Genomic DNA, 12,313 nt, shown 5'->3' on the forward strand with positions numbered 1-12,313 from the left:
TTTGAATTTCTGAGTCTCTGGATTTCTGGACTCTGAATTTGTGTTCCCCTTCCTTCTTCCTCCAGGGCTCTGTTTATTGGATTCTTAGATTAATTGGATGATGACACGTATTCTCTCTTGATAAGGAAAAAAAATCATAACTGGGCCGGGCCGGTTATATTATGATAATTATCCTTAAAAATAATTATTCCAAATATATTTTATTAGGAATAAATTGTTTCCAAATATTTTAATTAAATAATTTAAGTAAACCAAGCTTGGGCCAATTAAATAACTTAATGGGTCTATTTGTCAAAACTAAAGCCTACTAAAATTTTAGTATCTACAAGTGCTAACGATTAAATTGATTACTATTATTTAAAAGAAAAAATTAAATAATCTTATTATCCATTCAGTTACATGGGGGGACATTGGGGAGCAAGCAGGTGAAATTGTAAATAAACAACTCTCGCACTAATTTTGGTTAAATTCAGGGACCAACCCAGAATTTTTTTTTTTTTGGTGGGGTGGGGGGGGGGGGGGGGGGGATGGGGTGGAGTTTTTTTTTTTTAAAGTACTAATGGAAGAGAAGAGTGGTGGTAGAAATTTTAATCTTTGGCAACTCGGCAAGGGTCTTCAGTAGAAGTTTCGGATTGGATTGGAAATACAAACTCCAGCGAGTTGGTTCATCAAAATACCTTCGATCATAGTATTCAAAATTGATTAGCCTACTCTTCAGCTCCGCTTTCGCATCAAGCCTTAACAATGTGACGCAAACAATTCCACGCCACCAAGCTTGTCAAACAACATTTATTATAGGGTATCTCAGGAAAAAAAAAGAAAAAGAAAAAAAGAAGTTAAAATAAGAATATGGAAAGTTTTACAAATTCTGGAGAAAAAATAAACATGAATGAGGAGCTGAGAGAGAATAAAAAGAGGTAAGATAAATATATAAATCTTTTGACCCCTATTAAATTTCTATTGGTTAAGGGTCTAATAATCAGTACAAATAAAAATTTTAAGGAGGTTATAATATAAAGAAAAAAAAAATTAGAGCCTTTCTATTGGGGAGTTTAATAATAAGAAGGAAATAATATTTTTAAGAAGGTTATAATATAAATAATAATTTTTTTTGAAAGTTATAATATAATGAAATACAAATTTTGGGGCCTTTATATTGGCTGGAGTGATAATGAAAGGAAATAAAAATTTTAGGAAGGATATAATATAAAAATAATGAAATATATATATATATATATAATTAATGTAAGAACAATTTTTTTTTTTTTTTTTTTTTGGTAAATAACAATCAAAATAACTTAGATAATTTATGTCTAAAAATATTTGGGTCACCGGATTGGGTGTGGGTTTACTTACCTATTTAATATCTAACTTGTTTATAACCCATTATAAATAGACGGATAATGGGTTTTGACTTATTATTGACTTCCCTATTTATGACTAGCCCAAAATTCATCCAAACTCTCCCGATTGTCATTTCTAATTGACAGAATCCAAAGTTAGATCATTACCTGCCGGCCCAAGTCGGTTTGATGTCGGGTTGGGCCTGCCTAACACCCCTACTTTCAATGTGTATCTACTGTTTTTTTTTTTTTTTTTTTTTTTTTTCTCCCCAATATGTATCTACAATTTACAATTCACTTATTTACATTAAAAAAAAAAGAAAAAAAAAAAAAGTATTCTCTTTGCATCATGGGATGTTACAAAATAAGGCAAACTACAATGACCTCCCCTGAGGTTTGAACTATATACAAGTAGACCTGCGGTTTGCCATTTTGTTGCAAAGACCCCCCAATGTCAGATTTTGCAGTAAATTTACTTATCTACCCTTATTATTATATTATTAAAAAATTAAAATATTTAGAAATGACAAATCACCATTTTGCCCACTCTCTATCCCCTTATCTCAGAGTGTTTCCGCTACTCAAATTCTCGTCGACGCTGATGATTGTGCGGTGAATGGGATAGACGGAATCGGCGGTGAACTGCGGCCGTGAGCTTGCGGATTGGAAGAAGCTTGGCTGTGAGCTTGAGGATTGGGAGAAGCTCGGCTGTGGAGAGAAGTGTGATATGGCTGGCGAATCTGGCGGGTGGTGCAGCGACGGTGACGAACCGGCGAAGATGAAGATGGGCTCGGCTGAGTCGGCTCAGATGTTTCGACTGTAATTGATGGCGGGCGGTGGTGAAAAATTCACGATGAGCAAGGATCTGGGCACGGTGATGGCTGCCGTGACTGGTTCGGAAGCTCAGCGGCGGTGACGGACTGCCCTCCAACCACCACCTACCATCGCCACCTCCAACACGCCGACCCGTTTTTACCACCAACCACCATCACCGCTACCACCCAATTTGAGACCCATGTCACCGCCATCCCCACCACTTTTTCCATCTGATCTTAATCGAACCTATGAATAATACAATCAAACCACGATTAAACCCAATTCGCCGGAATCGCGGCTGATTCATAGTCTCGTCACCGGAATTGCAACGGATTCACAGTCCTCACCGTTGTTTTATTCCCGCTACTAGTCGCCATCGCATACCACACCGCCTTCTCCCATCCGGACTCGGTCTCCAAGGCCGCCGCCTCCCGCGTTTGCAACAACTTCAAATTATAAAAAAACCCAGAAAGTAACAGTGAATAAAATAAAATTAAAAATTAAATTATAGAAATATATATAGACAGAGAGAATCATGAATCTATATATCTATCTGACCTTGGGATTTAAGAACAAACAGAACTCCGGTGTCGAGCTCTTTGGCAGAGCTAACGGCACCATTTTCTTTATTTCTCGGGAACAATCCATCTTCAGAGTTGGGAGCAAGAGTAGTTTCCATCCCCATATGTGTGTGTGAGAGAGACAGACAGAAAGAGGTTTATGAACAATAACAGATCTGTTTCTGGGTTTGAGGATAATACGAAAGTGGTGAAGGTGGGCTAGAGAGAGACAATGGTGAGTCGGTTTAAGGGTAGTTTGGTCCATTTAATATGAATTTTATTTTCATTTGTTTATATTACAAGGGTAATAGCGTCTTTTTACGTTGTTGATGGGCATTTTAGTCACTTCAAACAAATTTTTTGATAAAAAATATTATTTATTGTACAGAAGGGAGGTCATTGCAAAATATTGAAAATCTCAGGGGATTACATTGCAACAAAATGGCAAACCTCAGGATTAGTTGCAATTAGTCCAAATCTCAGGGGAGGTCATTGTAGTTTGCCCAAAAAATAAGGGGGTCTACTGAAGTTTTGTCCAATGAGCCTCGTCTTTATTCTTCACGTCAAAATTCTTGTATCTACAATGTAATTGCTGAGGTTTAAAAAAAAATGTAACTGCTGCCTTCTTGTACCTGTTTGTGGATATGGATATTTGAATTAAAATTTACAGTTTTAGTTAAAAATGGCATCCTGAACCTCCATTACCTTAAGAAAAAAAAGTTTCCAGCTCACTGTGAAAATGAGCAATTGTTTTCTTTTTCGGTCTCTTGATTTAACACGTAGGTAAGAACCGTAATGTAAGATAGCAGGCAGTTTTGAGCAAATGAAAAATTCTTCTTGTAGATGGATATAAATTTGAGTCTTAAAATTATCCGCTCCGTGATTGATTGAGATAACACAGTACTGAGATCACAAAAGTAAATATAGGAGCGTATCTATCTATTTTAAACAGTATTTTAATGCTTTTTGGTCACTTTTGTCTTCCCCGACAATGTGCCCCAAATAGAAGTCTTCGAGTCCACACTTACTGTATTATATAAAAATGTAGAGAGGGATGTTAGCGTCGTCTAAGGCGATTGTGACTTCTGTTGCTTTTTATTTTTCTTTTGTTGAGCCGCACTCATTTTAATTTTATTTATTTATTTTTTTGCTGTTTCTTTGTCGGTTCTTCTTCTCTCTCCCCCAACTTTCTCTCCACGTCTAAGTCGTCAGAGTCAAACAAAATGAGTGCGACTTAATAAACGAAAAGACTGTTCGCTACGTCGCTAGCATCCCTCTAAAATATATGTCGTTTAAGTAAGAAAGGGAGACTGGTATTATTATCATTGACTTGGGACATTACCGACTCCCATGTAAATCTATGTCCCGACTCCCATGTTCTAAATCAAGCCTAACCCTCCAGAGCAACCGCGTTATATAAGAGAAAAACCTATTTATCACTATATCACTAACCCACCGTCTCTCTCTTTATTATGTCCAGATCATCCGATCGTGAGTGCGCTCGTGATTGCGGTATCCTCATCGGGAAATGGATCGGTACTATAATCTTCACCACCATCACGGCCGCCATAGTCTTCTTTGTCATTATCAAAGGCAAAGATATCAAGATCCACGTTACTGATGCTACGCTCGCCGATTTCAACCTCAACACCACCACCAACACCCTCTACTACAACCTCGCACTCAATATAACCATCAGCAACCCTAACAAGCACATCAGCGAAGACTTAAAGCGCATCGAAGCTAGGGCTTACTACGAGGATAAGATGTTTGATGCCGTGACTATGACACCATTTTCTCTGGGTCACAAGAAGAACTACACGTTGAGTCCGGTATTTAAAGGGCAGAACATCGTAATGCTTGGAAGTTCGGAGCTTGCTCAATATAATTCCGATAAAAGTTCTGGAATATACCATATTGCTGTGAAGCTCCATCTTCGGAGTACGGAAAAGACGAGTGGGATGTACCCTAACACCAGTAAATCCGTGGTTAAGTGTGACTTCAAGGTTCCATCGCTTTCTGGCACAATATCTGCTACTTTTCAGGCTTTTAAGTGCTCTCTTTTTTAGTTTTGTGATTCTTTCTCACTTTCTATTTTAATCTGTGTTACGTCTTTCTTGTGTACAAATAAAAATCTTCTCTCTCTTGTTTCACGGATTGATACTTCGGTTAATTTCTTTAAGCGGGTTATGCTTTTCTTTTTCTTTTTTGACAGTGATGATTTTGGAGATTAGTATTATGTTATAGGGAGTATTTAGTATCATGACAAATCTAGATCGTATGAATAGTTCATTTTATTTTATTTGCTTTTGCAAGTGTAGTCAATTTAGTGTGTTTTTTTTTATTTTTTTTGTGATTCTTTATTTGTTTTTATATATTTAATTGTTGGTCTTCGTTTTCCCTAGTCATTGTATTTAGATAAGATATATTTGACTAGGTAGTCAACTTCAATAAATTATAGTGACACATGACTTACTTTTATTATTATTATTATTATTATTATTGCCAATTGATGAGGTTACTAGAGTGAAAAAACAATTCCACTTCAAACACAATTCAATCGGATTCTTATGAATTGATAAAAATTGAATTCATGATATAAGCACGGTTTTGTTTTTGGACTTTTATCTCAAAAGGCCTCGTACCAATTGGAGTGACACACCTACATATATATACTTCACCTTTTCCTTACTCAGGCGATGTGGGATTATGCACCTGTAACTCACTAGTGTGGTAGCTTGAGAGTGTTTCGCACCCGCCCAAGGTACACCCGCTCACAGAGTCAATACAACGAGTGCACAATTCCACATTGTCTGGAAAAGGAAAAGATGAAATGCTTATATGTAAGTATATCACTCTAATTGGTATGAGACCTTTTGGGATAAAAGCCCAAGAGCAAAACCTCGCGTCTATATATTTATTTTTATGTAACTATTTCACTTTGTTATTTTTATTCTAAAATAATTCAAAAATAATTAAATTTTTAGTTATCATTGCTTTGATTAAATAAATTTTATGAAGTGGTAAATATACTTCATATGGAAAAGGCCAGTCAAAATATGAACAAAAACAAAGGGCTATGACTAAAGCCCAACCCAAAACCTAGATGGCCATACCAAAAGCCCACCCCAATCCACAATTCGTCCAAGAGACAAAAGACAATTTACAGTATTATGGTCTAGAAAATTAACCCTAGGCAAAGTTACTAAACATTCTAAAAGAGAGGAAAAGCCTCCAACGCTCAATCCTGCTCCGATGGATGAGTCTCCTTGTGAAGACAAAGTCACTCGCATGGAAAGCAGCCTTTTCCAGATCCGCTTGATAACAGTGATAACAGTGAAGAGGAAGGTATGTACTCTTCAATGATCTACAAATCATAATACTCAAACCTCAATCTGGTGAGTATTAGTTTGTTAGTTGAATTCTGCATATTTCGACCTCTCCAATGGTGCGATGCTCAGCTGATGAAGTTCTCCCAAGGAAGATGAGCGACCTGAAATCTGCATTTGCATGGCAAGAAAGCCCAAATCGGTCTAGTAAAGGGGCAAGAGCTGCAAGGGAAGAACAAATATGATTATGCCACTACAAGAAAAACAGCTTTTTACCAAGGTGGAAAACGTTTTCTACCACGATTTTGAACCGTAGTAAAAACTGCCGTGGTAGTAAGCAGAAGGCCTTCTACCACGGTTTGCACCGTAATAAAAAGAAGACTTTCTACCACAGTGCAAAACCATGGTAAAAAGTGTTATAAATAAAAACCCTATTGACGCCCTATGAGGCCTTTTTTTTTTTGCCCTAATACTAGCCTTGCAAGGACCCAAAAAGCAAACCCTATAAATAAAAAATAGCATCATAACCAAAATAACTTGCAACTGGCCAATAAAATCATATATATATATATATATATATAACCAATTCCAAATCATGATTTTATACAAAAATATATACAAATTTCAAAGAAGTACATGATCCACAAGCTTATATCTTTACTTAACCAAAATAAAACAAAAATTCTTCATATCTTCTTGCTTTGTTTTAGTCTCTCTCTTCCATATATGCAACTTCTTGATCATGAGCCATACAAAAAATATAATGGCAACAAAAAAAGTAATGGGAACAGCAATCCCGCAATCATAGCTTTGACCTATAAAAAGTAATATTTGAAGTAAGAGAATGTAAAGTAAGTTGTAAAGTAACCAAATTGTAAAGTTGCCAAAATTATATGAGGAATGAAGAAAGAAATCGCTTAATATGTACAATACATTCCCCCCTCCCCACACCCCAGATTTACTACCCTTTCTTTAAACACAAACAAAATCAAAATCCTCACTTCCTATCTCTTGTATTATTGAAACAAGAATTGGTAGCACATCTCCTAACAAGGGGCTTGTCAACATGATGCCTTGCCAGTTGACACAACCCAAATTAAGTATATCAGTCAAACACAAAATAAACAAATGAAGCAATTACAAGACAACAATTTTCACATTGCAATGAACTACAAAAAATGGGGTTGTAATACATCTCTATTCCTCATCCATGATTGACAAGGAAAACATCGAGTCCTCTACTAGGCAAGGGGTCTAAGACCATTAAAACCTCAGTACGAGGTCGCCCTACAAGTACTAACTTACGAACTTTTAGAGAAACTTGAGAACTCTTTGTTAATTTTTTTGAAATGAAATTTTAATTTAAACCAAAAAATAGTTAAAATTTTCATCTGGTTGACTGTTATTTTGAAATTATAATATGAAAAACAGAGTTGAAAGACTCCATTCCAAAGAACATATATAATACAGTATAATAGATATACCTTGTAATCTGCTTTGACAAATAATCCAAGAACACAGTTCAGGAGTATATATGCCCCGGCTGTGGGAAAAGGTTTCTGTTGTTGCTTGTGATGCTGTTAGTTCTATATAGGGGTCCATTCATTAGTTTCTGTTGCATGTTCATTGCTGAACTGAGTAGGATAAAAAATGTTGTCTTGCACGACTCATGATTTTCAAGAGAAGCTTCTGGTAGTTATTTGTACATTAACTCAAGTATTCCATTCCTGTTCTTTTTTGGGATACTGAATTACACTGATTTTTAACTTGATGCTACTCGAGAACCTTCCCCAGTGATTGTATATTATTTGTTCTACATGAATTCTTTTTCCCTTTTATGAGGTGACAATACTGAATGGGTGCAGGAACAGCTCAAACCATTAATAGATCAACTCACAAGAATGACAATACTGAATATATTTTCTTCACTCAATACACTCTTTCAGATTTTCAGTTCTCACCAAATTGGCATAGGACCTCTCAGGCAGAACACAACTAGATTTTCTCTACTTCTTTCTTTTCTATAATAAAAAAACCAAAGGGTTTTATGTCATGTTGAGGAGTTCGGATCCTCAGCTGTAGCGCCCATGCAATAAGGCGCTATAGGGATTTTCAACACACTTAAATCGTGTTTCAACACATTTGTTCAAGGAGAGTAGAATACATACCAGTGTGGCTCTTCCCATGGAGGCTTGATCCAGAGCATTTTGGACAATGGTTTCTGATTCAGAGTCAAGTGCACTTGTTGCTTCATCAAGTAGTAGAACCACAGGGTTCTTAATGATAGCTCTAGCAATGGCAATCCGCTGCTTTTGTCCAACTGATAAAAGAGCCCCTCTTTCACCCACCTGTTACATTTGATCACATCAGTACTTTATATTCTGAATAGGATCACCAGTAAATTGAAGAAACAATATTGCTTTAACTTCATCATTCTTATTGAAACAAAATTACTAGGCAGGTTAAATGATCAACACACACTTGAACCTACCTTAGTCTTCACCATCGATTTCACAGGTTAAATGATCAACACACACTTGAACCTACCTTAGTCTTCACCATTGATTTCAGGAATCCGGTCAATCCTATCAAATATTCGCAAGGCAGCAACTGAAGCTTTTGTAAAGTACTTGACATCAGGTAGTGCCATTCCCAGTGATCTGCATTAAATTCAGCAAATTTCATGATCAGGAAGATGACAGCAATGTTGCTGAAATCAACTCAATATTTCACTCTTAGTGTTCAAAGGATTTTTATTTATTTTTAATCAATCCAATGCTCCACAATCAAACTGTGAGTAGTTTCAATTGATGTAATAGTTTGGTCTGCACCATCTGGACATGCAGTTACGTGACTATAAATTGAATTTGAATGAGACTAAAATAAGAAAGAGGAAGAGGCTCATTTAGGTTAAGACCTTAAAAGTCAAGGAGGAAATCAAAATTTATCAAAGGTGTATCAAGGAAAAAGGCAGAAAAGGGTATCAAAGAAATTATGAGGAAACTTGGATTCGCCATGATAAAATTACAAAAAAGTAGGGGCATGAGTCCAAAATTTGTAATTTTAGATGCACAAGATGAAGAATCCTCATCATTCACAAAGGATTGCTTGTTAAAAAAATAAAAATGAAAAGAATTAAGCATATATTTTTCAGGAAAATGAGTCACATTAGTTATTTTCTTCCTACGTGAATGTTCAACAAGAATTACAAAATACTAATCATATGAAAAAGGAATTGAAAGACAGCTCACATGACAAATAACAGCTAAGTAGAAGTCTCTTGAAAAGTTAAGCATGGTGATGTGCAAAAGAGATGAAGGAAAACAAAATGAGCTAAAAAATTGTTTATTTGATATTTTCCTTTTTTATAGTTCCTCTAAGTGTTAGACAGTTGCTGCATAAATTTTTTTTTTTTTTTGATAGTGACAAATGTATACTTATTGAGAAGAATCAGGAAAAAAAAGAAGAAGTTACAAATAAAGTTTTCCCTCTTATGTTATTGCATGAGAAATTTGCATTTGATTATGAGAGGAATGATGAATTTTATCTTTTTATATTCAACAGGTATCTGAGTTATAAAAGCTTAAGTTTTATTTTTATTTTTATTGAAGCTTAACTTCATGGCAAAGAAATTTGCAAGAACAAGAGGAATTATAGTAGTTCTTGCAATCTTAGGATATAAAAATACAGCAAAAACAGTGAAGCATAATCAATTTTTTTAAAGGGGAGTATAATAGTATTGAAGATTAATTATGAACATTTATAAGTCTTATATTTTAAGTGAGGGTGAAAAGTAGACACTTGTTATTTTTAGTAAAATCTAGCTTCATATATGCACGATCTTAAGATTCTCTTCTCTTTATATATGCTAGTATGAAAAGGGGCCATCCCTTGTCTTCTGTAAACAACCAAGACCAAAGCAAAAATCCTCTGTGTAAATCACCCTTTATATATATATTTGCTTTATTACTAAATTGCTTTGTTGCCCAACAAACATATAAAACAACTAGCCTTTTATAGATTGAAGGTAGCTAAAAAGCTTATGGAATCCAACTACAATGATTATAGAAATTGTAGAGAATGTGTTTTGATCATTAACATGAGGGGTAGCCTTTTATGGTACATGAACTATTAGCTGGACTAGAAATGACGACTTCACCATGTGTTGACTAGTGACATGGTGGACCGTTTTAAAGACTCGTTATTTTCGGCTGCACAAAATTGGAGTCTTGGAATTAACAGAATTGGAGTAAAGCAACTCACAAAATTGAACTAAATTTTCATCCAATTCCACCAATTTCAATTTCAAGTCCTTTTTCAATCCAACGGTGTAAGAATCACCAAAATGAAAGACCACAGTTGCTTAATTACTAGTAAGAGAATTTCCAAGCCACCAAATATATATATATATATATATATGGTGAGCTAATTAGGAAAAAAACTTGAAGGTAGCAACTATTGGGACTTGTCCTAGTCATTGGTTATATATATTAGAACACAATGTTTTGAATAGTCATTTGATACTTCTAGTTATATTCATTCATTTGGATAATTTTGCTATAATATTTCCAACTTTAATTTGAATTTATAAGAAATCAGTAATGATCAAAGTACCATAAAAGAAAATTATGAAATTAAGGTAAAAATTGATGAGAAGAAATCACATACAGTCCACCCAATACGAAGGAAAGTCCGGCTGCATAAACTCTTCCTCCACTCTCTCCGTGGTACATAATCAACCGGCTTCCATACCAAGCAAGGAAAGCCCATATTGCAAAAGCAAGCCCTGTACTCCCCACAGCAAGTCCTTTTGCAATTCCTTGCTTGATTCCCAGCTTTGTTGTTCGATCCAATATTGTCGAATACCTCTCAATGATATTCTTTTCAGCAGTGAATGAATACACAGTTTTGATGGAGCGAAGAGCCTGCTCTATTATGGTGTTTGCTTTGCCGTATTCGCTGAAGGACTTCTCGGACAGATACAGAAGGTATTTGCCATATATCATCCCAGGAATGATTAATTGAAGTAAAGTTGGGAAAGCTACTATGGACAGCCTCCATGAAAAGTAGGTGGAAAATCCAAGTCCTGAGATGAACACTGATGTGTGCATCAAAAATATTGGTACCTGTCATGAAATTAAACTAGCTCAATATATCACAAATAAATAAGTAGATTTGATTTTGAGATGGCAAAAAACATGTTGAGAAATTAAGTTTGTCTATTCATTCCTTTTTCCTTTCTTTTGGGTATTTGAGAGGTAATATATGTATGAGTGAAGCTAGGTTAGTTTCAAATTGAGAACGAGATATATATATATATATATATATATATATATATATACCTTCTCCTAGCTTATGTTTATGCTAAAGTCAACATTTCTTTTTCCAGGTCAGACAAGCCATCAAAAATTAAGAGGAAAAAAAAATATTTTCAATATATTTATTTCTAAACAAATTTGAAGGGGAAAAAAAAAGGTCTTTCGACATAAATTTGTGCTTATACTCACAGATTAGATAAAAGATTGCCGAAAGAAAAATGAACTAATTTATAAATAGATATAATATACTTTAGTATTTCAAAGAAACTGAAATTGCATAAAAACTATAAGAATTACAGACCTTGATTAATTGATTTAGAAAAAAAAAAAAAAAAAAAAAACCATATATACAAGTTAGCAGTTGCAGAGAGAGGGCTTGAGAGTTGAGAGACAGAGGGCCAGAGGCTGAAGCCTGCGAACGGCGAACCCAATCGAACTGGAACAGCGGGATTTGGAAACTGAAGGATATGGGTTCTGATTTTTTGAACAATCTGAAATGATATGCCAATATGGGTTCTGATTCTTGTAGATTTTGTAGTTTGCAGTTGCAGAGACAGAGAGAGGGCAAGTTCAGAGTTGAGAACGAGAATACAGATGGAGGCGATTTGGGAGGCTGAAATGATGAGAACGAGAATCGAGACGGAGGCGATTTGGGAGGCTGAAATGATTTGCCCTAATTGTATGCGTGTGTGGTCTGTATGTGTGCGACTATATATATTTTTGTATATAAAATATATATATATTTTAAAAAACTAGCGGGAATAAGACCCTTACCTAGCGTGAAACTAAATTCACTTTCTTACCATCAGTGTATTTCATTAAAATCGTGTAAAAGATTCTTTATACCACGGTTAATAAAAAACCGTACTAATAACTATATTTTTTTACTACGGATCCTTTCTACCATGATTTTAAAATAACCGTGGTAAGAAATGCGTGATAAAAAA

General features: G+C 35.1%; 2 protein-coding genes across 5 annotated transcripts; one reads left to right on the forward strand and one right to left on the reverse strand.

Moving 5' to 3' along the window:
• The first annotated feature begins 4,191 nt into the window (after positions 1-4,191).
• On the forward strand, positions 4,192-4,788 carry LOC132275162 (NDR1/HIN1-like protein 10). Its single transcript, XM_059776578.1, has one exon. The coding sequence runs from the start codon at positions 4,192-4,194 to the stop codon at positions 4,786-4,788; it is 597 nt and encodes a 198-aa protein (XP_059632561.1).
• Positions 4,789-5,691: 903 nt separating this feature from the next.
• LOC132301730 (uncharacterized) lies at positions 5,692-12,063 on the reverse strand. 4 transcript variants are annotated; one of them, XR_009480647.1, is made up of 5 exons: positions 11,718-12,063; positions 10,717-11,174; positions 8,596-8,708; positions 8,217-8,396; positions 5,692-6,863 (listed from the first exon to the last, which is right to left on the reverse strand). XR_009480647.1 is itself a non-coding variant. In XM_059798964.1 (5 exons), exons 2-5 carry the CDS (start codon positions 10,748-10,750, stop codon positions 6,253-6,255), a joined length of 345 nt encoding a protein of 114 aa, XP_059654947.1. In that variant the 5' UTR covers positions 10,751-11,174; positions 11,668-12,063; the 3' UTR covers positions 5,692-6,252. The 4 variants fall into 4 exon arrangements, 3 of the variants coding, with proteins under 3 accessions (XP_059654947.1, XP_059654942.1, XP_059654951.1); XM_059798964.1 differs by having other exon boundaries at positions 5,692-6,270; positions 11,668-12,063; XM_059798959.1 differs by having other exon boundaries at positions 11,668-12,063.
• Between the last annotated feature and the right edge of the window lie 250 nt (positions 12,064-12,313).

Source organism: Cornus florida, unplaced genomic scaffold (assembly GCF_030987335.1).
Source record: "Cornus florida cultivar Cherokee Brave unplaced genomic scaffold, ASM3098733v1 CherokeeBrave_3.0.0_Hap2_Chr01, whole genome shotgun sequence".
NCBI lineage: Eukaryota > Viridiplantae > Streptophyta > Magnoliopsida > Cornales > Cornaceae > Cornus > Cornus florida.